At 36.0% G+C, this 13,939-nt stretch overlaps 1 protein-coding gene across 2 annotated transcripts in view; it reads left to right on the plus strand.

Annotated features, from left to right (window-relative positions):
• The first annotated feature begins 425 nt into the window (after nucleotides 1-425).
• glra3 (glycine receptor, alpha 3) overlaps nucleotides 426-13,939 on the plus strand; it is a 59,814-nt gene continuing 46,300 nt past the window's right edge. The window contains exon 1 of one of the 2 annotated variants that reach the window (XM_084095525.1): nucleotides 426-896. In XM_084095525.1, the coding sequence (XP_083951651.1) occupies nucleotides 826-896 (71 nt within the window). In that variant the 5' untranslated portion in view covers nucleotides 426-825. The remainder of the gene's footprint in view (nucleotides 897-13,939) is intronic. The other variant, XM_084095524.1, reaches the window with a different exon arrangement.

Raw genomic sequence — 13,939 nt, forward strand, 5'->3', positions numbered from 1 at the left:
GTCAGTCATCCTCAACTGACATGTCCTGACCTGGACACATAACTTCCAGTCTTTTTAATAAACACTATGTCCATAAAATGTACATCTTTGCTAATAAAGCAAGTTGGAATCACATGGATGGAGATTGGCCAAAGAGGAATCCTCATAGAAAAGGGATGAATGAATGAATGAATGAATGAATGAATGAATGAATGAATGAATGAATTCGTTGAGTATATACATGCACATGCATATACAATTATTAAATCAAATATATTTTACAATTTTATTAATATAAACATATATCACTGTATTACAAATATAAATATCATAGTACTACTAACGACAATAATGCTATAATCTGGTATCCTGTTATACTCGATGCTGGGTTTTTAATCACGTGAGCAGCTCGCATAGTCAAAGGGCTGGCACGAGTAAGGGGAAGTATTCAAATTCAGATCTCTCTAATTGTAAGTAAGCGTTGCTCATGCCTGTGTGCGGTGAGAGTGGAGAAGCGCACTGTCAGTCAAGCGCGCTGTGTGGGGCGGTCTCTGCTCAGATATGTCTGAATTTGTCAAGAATCACTTCAGCTACCGCACGCTTTTAAACAGCACTCCATCTCTTCCAGTGCCGATACGAGGGAAGTGTTTCATATATGCTGTTTAGCTTTATAAGATTATGAGGGATTCCTTTGCGATTGCCGTGCGCAACGAGCCTACAGTGCATAGGAGTGAAGGAAGAACCGCTGGAGCGCTGTCCAGCGTCCTGAAGTCAAGAAGCCAGAAGTGCTGAAGAGAGCACAGGCATTCACAGAGGACTGTATGTCTATGCCGATCAAGTCTTGAGATGACTCGGAAAAGGCTGCGTTCTGTGGCTGTTTGGGGATTCATTGCGTGGGAAATAGGAATTCTTTTGAGGTAAGAGCAAATATTTTCCCTGGTGGAGGAGAGAGTAAAGATAGTATTTATTTATTTATTTATTTATTTATTTATTTATTTGTACAGTTTAATGTACAAGAATATATCTCGTCACCGCCGCATTCATAATGGCTATTGTAGGCACAGATAAAGTTTTTAAGCAGCTTGTTCTCAGTGTAACAGGTGATATCTTGTCATTTTCACAGAGTAACTTGGAGCTCTGGGATCCTAATGAAAAGTATTGTTCTTCTGAAGTAAAATACTTTTAATTATTTCTATAATTCTAAATGTTGCTATTAGGAAACATGTTAATGACGGTTTTGTGCAATAATATTAGAAATTTGAAAATATTAAAGGGAACATAAAACAAAATATAAAATGATGCAAAGTAAAGAAAAGGAAATAGGTATTTGTTTCATAGTAGTCTCTTCCTTTATATAGAAATAATTAATTGATTTGAATCTGAAAGGAGTAAATGGATTTTTCAAAACAGTTTAATTTTATGGTAATTTATTTTTGTACTCCTGATACTACACCCTAGTGGAACTTCTTATGAGTCCCAAATTATATTCATTTAAGCCCATCATATATCTATTAGTTTAGGTGATTATTTTTACTCTGCCGTACACTTTTTTCCATAACCCTTTCTGTCTAGTCTTGCAAGTAGCTTCAAAATATGAAATTGGCGTTCTGGGTCCCTTTGAACTGTACTGAATTCTCGCAATTCTTTTGGCTGATGATGCTATGAATTTTTAATGTTTCATTTGTCTACGATCCTTGGGCTCACGCAAGCGTAAAGTCTTGCATTATTGATACGTTGGCACTTGCAGTGTCTGTTCCGCCTTTGTATTGGGTGCCATTCTGTGCACCCATGAGGGAGAGTTTTTACTTATAGCCATCTAAGAGGAAGTTGTTTTCAAAGAAAAGCTGGATGTGCCTCATTCCACCACTCATAATTAATTACAATGTACAGGAAATATTCATCCTTGCTACCAGTCTTACTTTAGAATGCGTTATGTAAAACGTTGAGAAGAACTTTTTGCAAGAGCTACTCACCAATAAGATTTATCTTCAGAGAGGGCAAAGACTAGTGAATAGCTCGAAATGATGTGGAAAAGGATAATTTCTTTTTGATATCAGTCAACAGTGGCTCAGAATCACTCCACAACAGGTTCATTGCCAGCAAGGTGCTCAGAAGTAGTGGTCTCAGTGTGCTTATATCTTAATCAAGATCTTTGTGCAAAGATTGAATCTGCAGGCTCTGTATAGACTTCTCTTTGACTCTTTCTGATTTTCAAAGTTGATGGAATCTTGTTCAGTCTTATTAATGTGTTAATAGTGATGTGTATCCTAGCATAGCAGCACATTTGTCATTTTATTTGATTATTTTCTTTGATCTATTTGAATTAAAACACTTAAATCATTTAAATGAAAAAAATAATAATAATCCACTATTATATGCAAAGCATTATATACAGACTTTGTTGTACCATAAATCCTCTCAGCATATAACTCACTAAGATCTTCTTCAAAATTCAGATAATTTAATAGGGGATATTTTGATAAATTATCCGTCAACACCAGTGTGGCAGTGACAGTTTCCTGTGAAACAATAGTGAAAAGTTTCAAAATTAGCCTGATTAAGAAAACTCCAGTCCATAAGTTATTTTAATCCTTTACATTGGTCTACCATCATTTTACATTATTACTTTCACTGTCCTGAATTTTAATCTGATTTTTATGGGTTAAAACTAAAGCATAGTACAAATGAAACTGTTATTGACTATATGTGACCCCTGGATCACAAAACCAGTCACAAGTTGCATGCGTATATTTGTGGCAATAGCCAACAATACATTGGATGGGTCAAAATTATCGATTTTTCTTTCATGCCAAAAATCATTAGGTTTAAGATATTTTTTACATTTCCTGCCGTAAATATATAAAAAATATATTTTTGTGAGTGAATGCAGCAAAATCACGAACAAAAATGGACAACTTTAAAGGTGATTTTCTCAATGTTTCGATTATTTTGCACCCTCAGATTCCAGATTTTCAAATAGTTGTATCTCTGCCAAATATTGTCCTATCCTAACAAAACATACATCAACGGAAAGCTTATTTTTTCAGTATATATCTCAGTATAAATCTCAATTTAAAAAAAAATGACCCTTGTGAATGGTTTTGTGGTCCAGGGTCACATATTAAGAAGTTATATATATGGTTGAGTTATATATTAAACAGCCTAATATTTTGATTTCAATAACCAATTTTTTTTTATTTTTTTTTTTAGAATATACTTTTAAAAAAAATACAAATGTACAGGTGTAAATATAGGTGTAAACCAGAGATGATATTTACAAAACAACTATGGAGAAATTTGGCTACAATTTTACATGTGGACTACATATTTTGAGTGTGTTTTTGAAAGTAAAAATGATTTTCATGAGCGCTTTCCACAACTTTCTAAAAGAAAAAGAAAAAGGAAAAATTGTTTACATGCAAACTCCCAAAGCCACGTAGCACATCCTCAAACACATCAAAACATAAAGTCCTCACCACATTGCCACAGATGACAACACACATACATCAACAACTACAATCAAAAAACGGCCCCCAGCACGCATACGCTCAGGCATTCACACACTGTGAATGAGTACAGACAGATAGCTGTCAGTCTATCCTCAGAGAGGATAATGGAAAATGGCACAGTACAGTGTTGTGTTCTACACCACTCAGCACAGGTTTACATGCCTCTGCTTCATACTACAGTAGCTAGTCATTATGTGCCTCTGGGTTAACGAATTTTAATGTGTTGTTTTCTTCAAGAACATAAAGGATCAAAATGCTGTTTAGTACCCCAGAGTCTTTATGTCGTACCCTGTTTTGTTGGACGTTGAATATTGTCACAGTTTCTAACTTGTTGGTGGCTTCACGAATGACTAATACGATTTCTCAATAGCTTTAGGGACCCAAATAAGGGTCACGGACGTTAGCTGTCACACAGGAAATTTGTCACAAGAGCTATATTTCAGTATAAGGTTTTGAGTAAAAGTTAAATTATTCAAATGCTTTTTATGCACATGTTGGTTTCAACTGAATAATAAGCTAAAATGTAATTGCTGGCTAAAGTTGTTGGGTAAAAAATAAAAAACACATCAGCATACAATTAGGCAAGGGTCAACTGTATAATAAAGGCACATTAAAATAGTTATTTTCGTATATGTCAGATTGTATTGATTTTTAATGTGAGGATTTTAAATACAGTGTGACAACTGTTATTGGGTCATGTTGTCACAAAAGGTCAGCATGTGCATTTTTTCCCCTGAGCAAACACCATGAAAATGTTTGGGAGCTTTTTTTTTCTGTAGCCCAGACTTTTTAAGATATGTGCCTTTCTAAATATTAACTTTCAAAAAAAAAAAAAAAGAAAAAAAAAAAAACTTTCAATCACACTTTATTTCGATAGGTCACTTAAGACATTCTACTACAACTTTGCTAATACATGTTAACTATAGCAATCATAGAGTATTAATAGACTTTATCCTTAATATCTGCTAACACTTTATTTTGATCCTCCGTTCACAGGCATTCTACTAACTATAAGTAACTTTTCAATTATATGTCAACTTATTCTACTAACCCTAACCATAACCTAACAGTCTAACCTATCAGTCTGATATATTAGAGTTAGTTGACATGTAGTTGCAAATTAATGAGAGTTAGTTGTAACGTTATAGTAGCAAAGTTACTTAGAATGTCTAAAATGGACAAAAGGATACCTTTATCTGAGAAATATTCACTGCTGTACTAAAAAATACTTTATTGCAAATATTAACTTTGATGTGGATTGGTAAAGAGAGAACACTTCATCAATCAGAACTTGATATAGAGAGACAGGACAGAAGCAATTAGCATTTAGACGGACGATTTGAATTAATCTGCACTGACAATTCACAAAGACTGACTGTTGGAAGGATTGAAAAGTGTGTTATTATTAAAACTGACATTTCCATTACAGTTTCATGGTTTGAAGACTTGGATTTAATTATGTACAGCTATGTAATAGAAAACAAAAAGATGTTTCCTGTGGTATGTCTGTGTCTGTGATGTTTATTCATAAGTACTATTCAGAGTGGGGAAATACTGCATACGTAATTAATTAGAGAAAGACAGAGATTGTCGCTTTGTCAGACCTGTCTGTTTATTTAGGGACTTTTTGTGGCAGCAGTTCTGCCAGTGCCAACTCAAATAACTTGAATAGACAAGGACAGGCTAATGTCAGCACTGGACCAAAGACAGTGTAGGACACTGTGTCATCTGCTCCAAGAGAGTCTCACAATACACCCACCAAAAATATTTTGTATTTCGTATGTCATTATTTTTAAGTGTTATATGCCTAAAAATTCAGCTATAAAATTCTGTCACTAAGAGTGGGAGGGAATCAGATAACTAATACCTTTAAAAAAAAACTAATATGATCTTTAATGTGTCTGATGTTCTCTCAATGGTAGGATGTACTAGGCAGTTAGTAGTGTTAAAAAGGAGTGATGTGGACAATGTACAGTAGTACACTGTGGTTTTATATTAAAAACTACTAAACCTACATAAATGGTAACATTTTACAATAAAGTCCCAGGTAACATTAGTTAATGCATTAATTAACATTACCTAATAATGAGCAATACATTTGTTTCATTTATAAAAAATTCAAATGTCCATTGTTAGTTCATATTAGCTCAGGTATATTAAATAAAATGAACAGGTACAACTTTTAATTTGAATAATACATAAAATCACTTTCTGTGACATGACACATTAACAAGAGAGTGACACACACACACACACACACACACACACACACACACACACACACACACAAAAGCCATGTGTTTGTTCATATTTGCACTGCTCTTGGTTTCATTGTCATCTGCTGAAACGCTCATTGGAGCGGAATGTTCCAAAAGATGAGAGCGACCCCCCAGCGGGAAGAGAACCTCATCGTTTCTGTTTTCCTCCGGTGTACCTTTCACCGTGTGCATTAGGACCAACCGGCTCTTGTTCTTTAACAAACCGCTTGGCTTCCAAAAGCACTAATGCTCTCTTTTTCTCTGCCTTCAAGGGATATTTTAGTCTTTTTCTTTGAGCCCGTTTCACTCCTCTGCCTCCTGTGCCAGTTTGCGTATTGTAAAAGGCAGATTAGGTAGCTCCTGTTGCATTATTGATAAGATTTTGTCACAAAGCATTGATTGCACTTTGAGTTATTCTGCCAGCCCTGTTTCTCTTGAATACTTTCGTCAGAGTTTTTGAAAGATAAAGAAAGACAGAGGAACAGAGAAACAGAGGGAGGCCTCTGTAAGCAGCTTAAAAAGTTTAAGTTTTCAAAAAGCTTTTATCTATGAGGAAAATGTCGAGGAGTAAGATCCAAGAATGTTGATATCAAAAATGATTGAAAAGATAAAACATCTTCATTATCTGAAAGGCAACAGGGAACACTAAGATAAATACAAGAGTACTCAACAAGAGTTCTCTTTCAAGCATTTGAAAAAATAAGTTAGTAAGTTTTTTAATGTTTTGAAAGAAGTCTCTGATGCTCACCATGTCTGTTCTGCATTTGTTCAAAAATACAGTAACAACAGTGATATTGAGAAATGTTATTGCAATTTAAAATAACTGTTTTCCATTTTAATATGTTTTAAAATGTAATTTAATCCTGTGATAGCAACACTGAATTTTCAACATCATTACTCCAGTCTTCAGAGTCACATGATCCTTCAGAAATCATTTCAATAGGCTGATTTTGTGCTCTAGCAACATTTCTTATAATCACAGTTATGAAAACAGCTATATTATAATATTATATATGAATTGAATGCATCCTTGCGGAGTAAAAGCATTAATTTCTTTAATTTCTTTAAATCTTACTTACCTCAAAGTTTTGAACAGTAGTTTACAAAAAAAAGCTATGCTTACTCTTAAAATCCCTATATGATTCCTCATAAACGTCACAACAAACACTATTAATATGATCTCTCAGCAGTTATGCCTCTTACTAAGTGATGAGGCAGTGGTGCGGTGGTGACGTACAGCAAAAACAGCTTCCAGGTTACCTGAGTTATGCATGCTGGTCACAGTTTGCATATAGTGGCGAAAATAAGCTATAACTGTGACATTTAAGTTACCACCGTGGCAGCTGATGCGCGAAACGCAAATCTCTGTCACACATCAGTGTCACTGCTGTCACATACTGTGGAGTGTAAGTTCCTGTTTTTCTCAGCTCATGCTTAGTAAAGCTGCATCTACTCCCATCAATAAAAATACCTCTCGGCTGGGCTTGCAGGAGAGCTCTTCCCTGTCCACTTAACTTGTTTCCTGTTTCCACTTGGCTTGACAACACACACTAACAGACTAAACTGGGTGAAGTGTACATCTTGTAAGTCGGTATACAAACTAGAAGTACGGAACCGTGTTAATTTGATAAGAGCTATTCTAGGCTTGGGAACATGCTGTAGGTTTGAAGACCACTGTGAAATTTCAGGGACAATTTTTATAAATATTGTGCCGCGGTGATGCAACACTATGAGCAGCTAAACCCACAATCCACAGACATTGAATGGAGAATTGTGCATGTATCTACACCAGCCTGAGCAGATTAGAGCTTGAGCCACTGTGGCTGTCCTGATATAGTGTCAAGCCAACACATGTATTGCTGCTAGTAATATTTACAGTATATATAGCAATTTGGTATCAGAACATATTTTGATAAGGTTTTTTTTTTTAAATAAAGGTCTATGAGTGCTGTGTGACCGTACTTACTTTCTTACTTACTTACCATACTTTTTTATAAAGACCCAACAAACTATTTATTGTGTCATCTCAAGACATTTCATCTGGTGGGGGAACAATTTTTGGTAACACTTTAGTTAAGTGTCCAATTCTCACTATTGACTTGTTGTTTATTAGCATGCATATTACTAGGATATTGTCTGTTTATTAGTACTTATAAAAGCACATTTTAATGCCTTATTCTGCATGACCATATTCTACATCCCTTAATCCTACCCACTACCTAAACTTAACAACTATCTTACTAACTATTAATAATCAGTTATTAGGAGTTTATTGAGGCAAAAGTCATAGTAAATAGTTAGTTAATAGTGAGAATTGTGGAGGGCTGTGTAAAAATGTTTTGCGTTTTTATCTGTCCGTTGTGTGTGTGTGTGTGTGTGTGTGTGTGTGTGTATGTGTGTGTGTGTGTGTGTGTGTGTGTGTGTGCGTGCGTGTGCGTGTGTGTGCGTGTGTGTGCGTGTGTGTGTTTGTCTGTCTGTGTATGTGCACATAAAGGATGTTACATTAGAAGATGGAGATGAAAGGTGCAGATCTTTCTAGAGAGAGATCTCTGTGGTTGCATTGATCTGAGTATTGATGCAGTGTTTCCTCAGTCCAGCCTTTGTGCTACGGACAATCAGTCTGTTGTAAGTGATGGAAACAGAATGTTAAGTACTGTATGTGTGTGTGTTTAATGTAATATAAGTTAGGCTATGAGACCATGCAGACACAAGAGCTCAGTTCCAGAACAGAGTGGGCTTCCTTCAACACAATCTCATGACAATTCATAACTATTTTACATTTTGGAAAATTAGTTGCTAATTTGTATATTGTACAATCTCATTCATGTTTTTACATGATGGTTATTGGGGTTGATCTTAATGCTTAATGCTTAATGCTTAAAAAGGACAGTTCAATGTTCTGCAGAATGACAAATTTATGCAGTCGGCATATTAAGGTGAAAAGGAAATGAGGGTCTTACATAAAATATGGAGAATGAGACTGAGGATCCCAGGGTACTCTGGTCATTTCAGTTAGTGATGTAAAATTAAAGTACATCGAGGAGTGGTGAGCATATGCAATTACTTAAAAACAGAGTTTAAAATTGAATAACAGCTGTGTATGGACTTATCTTTACTAAACAACAGTCTCCTGTCACCATAAAAAAATAAATACACACAAGTGCTAAAGATTGAGAGCATGTAGAAAATCACCATGTGGAACACAAATGATTACTGTTAGCACTTGTCTCATAATAATAAGCTAGACAAAGGATTTGGACAGAGACACAGTAATCTGAAGCACAGAAAACCTTCACTGTCAACATAAGTGAAGCATCTTACAATTGTCATGTATGTGTAAGGTTAAGAAGAGAAAGAGTGTTTCTGTCACCTAATCAGACATGTAACATATTTGGGTTCTGGCTGATGGTGTACTCCAGTTCTGTAGATCTCTCCTGCTGTGGCGCTCCCATAGGACAAACATAGAAGGGAGCTTTCACACCTGTTTAGCACTAAAACCAGGATTTTTCATATTTCAATAAACCCAGACTCCACAGGGTGACTCTTGGAAAAAATAGGACAGTCTTCTAAATTTGGCAGCTGCTTTGAAACTGTAGCGTGCCAAGTCTCAAGCTACTCATCATAATTTAAAGGAGCTAACGACATTGAAGCTATTTAAGGAGAACATTTCTTTTAAGTATATATGATAATTTAAAAAATAATTACAGCCGTTTTTTATGACACAAAACAATGAGGGTTTTTGAAGGAGCAAACAATAAGAATTAGATTGACATCATATTTAACAGATAATCTTAAACTGAAAAAAACATATATATACACACTGATTTATATAATTGAGCTGATGACAGTGATTTAAAACAGCAGAATTTAACTAACTTTTTAGTTATGTTAAAGTGCCCCATTATGCTTTTTCAGAGATTATCTATCATGTAGTGTGTAATAGAGCTATTTGTGAATGATCAGAGTGCATAATAAATGGAATTTTTGTGTCCCAAAAGAAATAACCGATTCTGAACTGCCTGAAATGAGTCATCAGTAATTACAATCTTACTTCCTCAATGAACCTACATAGGTCTGTAACAAACAACATCTACTTTACCCGCCCTCAAACACTACAGTAGCTGAGGCCTGTAGAGTTTGGTCTGTGTTGAAAACACATTGAAAAGACTCAACATGGATGCTTTTTTACCTTGGATGCATGTAGACCTATTGTAGGAGGCCTCCAAAACAAAATTAGGAGCCTTTACAATACCGTAATAGGGGCACTTTAAAATGGTGGATTTTTTTTATTTTTTTTTATTTTTGTTGTCTGTTAATGTCTGGACTTTCTAATGCTACATATATAAGAGAGAAGGCAGTTGATGTTTAGCTTCACTACTTACAGTGAGGAAAATAAGTATTTGAACACCCTGCTATTTTGCAAGTTCTCCCACTTAGAAATCATGGAGGGGTCTGAAATTGTCATCGTAGGTGCATGTCCACTGTGAGAGACATAATCAAAACAAAAAAAAATCCAGAAATCACAATGTATGATTTTTTAACTATTTATTTGTATGATACAGCTGCAAATAAGTATTTGAACACCTGAGAAAATCAATGTTAATATTTGTTACAGTAGCCTTTGTTACAGTAGCCAAACACGGAGTTTGAGCTCCCTCCAAAGATTCTCTATTGGGTTTAGGTCTGGAGACTGGCTAGGCCACGCCAGAACCTTGATATGCTTCTTACAGAGCCACTCCTTGGTTATCCTGGCTGTGTGCTTCAGGTCATTGTCATATTGGAAGACCCAGCCTCGACCCATCTTCAATGCTCTAACTGAGGGAAGGAGGTTGTTGGCTAAGATCTCGCAATACATGGCCCCGGTCATCCTCTCCTTAATACAGTGCAGTCGCCCTGTCCCATGTGCAGAAAAACACCCCCAAAGCATGATGCTACCACCCCCATGCTTCACAGTAGGGATGGTGTTCTTGGAATGGTACTCATCATTCTTCTTCCTCCAAACACGTTTAGTGGAATTATGACCAAAAAGTTCTATTTTGGTCTCATCTGACCACATGACTTTCTCCCATGACTCCTCTGGATCATCCAAATGGTCATTGGCAAACTTAAGACGGGCCTTGACATGTGCTGGTTTAAGCAGGGGAACCTTCCGTGCCATGCATGATTTCAATCCATGACGTCTTAGTGTATTACCAACAGTAACCTTGGAAACGGTGGTCCCAGCTCTTTTCAGGTCATTGACCAGCTCCTCCCGTGTAGTTCTGGGCTGATTTCTCACCTTTCTTAGGATCATTGAGACCCCACGAGGTGAGATCTTGCATGGAGCCCCAGTCCGAGGGAGATTGACAGTCATGTTTAGCTTCTTCCATTTTCTAATGATTGCTCCAACAGTGGACCTTTTTTCACCAAGCTGCTTGGCAATTTCCCCGTAGCCCTTTCCAGCCTTGTGGAGGTGTACAATTTTGTCTCTAGTGTCTTTGGACAGCTCTTTGGTCTTGGCCATGTTAGTAGTTGGATTCTTACTGATTGTATGGGGTGGACAGATGTCTTTATGCAGCTAACGACCTCAAACAGGTGCATCTAATTTAGGATAATAAATGGAGTGGAGGTGGACATTTTAAAGGCAGACTAACAGGTCTTTGAGGGTCAGAATTCTAGCTGATAGACAGGTGTTCAAATACTTATTTGCAGCTGTATCATACAAATAAATAGTTAAAAAATCATATATTGTGATTTCTGGATTTTTTTTATTTATATTATGTCTCTCACAGTGGACATGCACCTACGATGACAATTTCAGACCCCTCCATGATTTCCAAGTGGGAGAACTTGCAAAATAGCAGGGTGTTCAAATACTTATTTTCCTCACTGTAGTTATAGCTACTCTCCAACACTGACAGTTATAGCAAACTGACTCTCTTCCCTGCTTATGGAGAGCATGTTCTGCCTGGCTGGAATTACATTTAGTGTTTGTGATGGACACCATCCAGAGAATCATATAGTGTCTATCTGATCCCGATTAAAATGATAATCTCTGCCCTCACATGTCTCTCTGCACTTACTCCTGGGGAGTGTTTTGGAAGCACCTTCATGTTACATTCATTTCAGTTGGAAAGCCAAAGTGGGGGAGGGTGAAATAATCACTAGAAGAAAGGCTCAAAGACTTTTCTTTTTCAGATTCTATCAAAGCAACCATGAATAAAAGGAATTCAGAATCAGAATCATTATATGAGCTGTATTGTCCATGTGTGCACAAACACACAAGGAAATGTGGTGGTTTCCAAGAGCTCTGATATATGCACTACTTGTCATAAGTTCATGGTCAGTAATATTTTTTTATTACTATTAAATAAATTAATACTGTTATTCAGCAAGGATGCATTCAGTTAATTAAAAGTGACTGTAAAGACATTGATAATGTCAAGATAAACATTTCAGATAAATGCTGTTCTTTTGAACTTCCTATTCATTAAAGAATCCTGAAATATATGTATCACGAAAATATTAATAAAACAACAACATTGATAATAATAGGAGATGTTTCTTGAGCACCGAATCAGCATATTAGAAGGATCATGTGACAATGAGGACTGGAATAATGGCTGCTTAAAATTCAGGGCCTATAATAAAATAGAAAACAGTTGTTTGATATTGTAATAATATTTCAAAAATATGACTGTATTTTTGATCAAATAAATGGTGAGCATAAAAGACATTTCAAAACATAAAAAAAAAAAAGACCTGGGTCTGAAATGAAGTACAAGGTGTCACAGTATGTTCAGTGTGTTTAGTTTTCATGGACTTTTTAATTTGTTTTCATTCATCTTCAGTGTTCCGTGTTCAGATTCCCGCCACTCGTTTGTCTCTGTGGTCACTGTCATTATGAGTTCATTTGCATCATCTGTGTGTCAATAATCATCTTGTTTGAGTCACTATTTATATGTCATTGTTTGGTCTATCGTTCGTTCACGTTAAATGTGTGTCTCTGCCCTTTATTGGATTATTGCCTGTTTGGATTAAACTTCGTAAAATTGGAATTATATTCTTCTGAATCTTCGTCTGTCTGTTTGCTACGCACACACGCTAAACAAACCAGAAGTATTCTTAATTTTAGAAATAAAGGATTTGGTTATTCATTTGTACTACCATCTGTTCCAGTTACTGCTGGAAACCCTCAGGCGATCATGTCTTCTGATCATTGTTTGAATCCATATGCTCTGGATTTCTGCTTCATTTTTATTTACTCGGTTTATTTGTTTGTTTATTTGTATCTACCGATCTACTGAACTGACGAGATTTCTTTTTCAAGTTCTTATCTGGTGTACAGTTAATTAAGTCTATAGGGGAGTCAACAAATTATGCATTGCATGTGCAGAACCATACACTGTAAAATAATCTAGTTTCTTATGAATATAGCTAAGAACAAAAAATCACTGTGATTAACATGATGGTTATATTGGCATTTATGTTGAATTCAAGCATGGTGGTTTCTTGTCTGTGTTCGTTATAATTTTCATTCTGTTAGACTATAATGACAGATTGAGATGTGCCACTGCCTTCAAGCAATGGAAGCCATTTCACCCAAATGGCAGTTATCTTTACTACCAATTTTGTGGTTGACCCCACACACGAGCACACCCTTTTGATTATTTTGGCAAGGGTGCGCATGCTTAATATCAGAGAGCAATGGGGGAGGAGAAGGTCTCTGATTGCTTCCAGTCTTGATCCAATTTAGCAGAAAAGTCAACCAATCAGTTGATGTGCACTCACAATTGCGAGAAAAAAGTCAGAATTGTGTGATAAAAAGTTGCAATTACCTTTTTTATTCAGTGGTGGAAACCGTTACGATCAGGTGACACTGATGGTGAGGATGAAGAAAAAGGTTCCAATACACAAAAGGTTCCAATACACAAAAGGTTCTTTAATAAAACAAACTCAAGAAGTAATCCATAAGGCTAATGACTTCGCAACAGCATTTATGGCATAAACAAATGAGCATACATTTACACATTCACATGATCAAAACCAGACACCAACTCAAAATGAGGAAATTAAATACACAAGGTGATAGAACTCAAATGACGAACAGGTGATGGCGAGTTAAATATGGAGACAAATGAGGAGCAGGAAACTGGAACAAAGGAAAACAGGTAACTGAGAGAAACAAAAGCAAAGTACCTAATAAATAATTTG

Source organism: Abramis brama, assembly GCF_963993115.1.
Source record: "Abramis brama genome assembly, chromosome: 2".
Lineage (NCBI taxonomy): Eukaryota > Metazoa > Chordata > Actinopteri > Cypriniformes > Leuciscidae > Abramis > Abramis brama.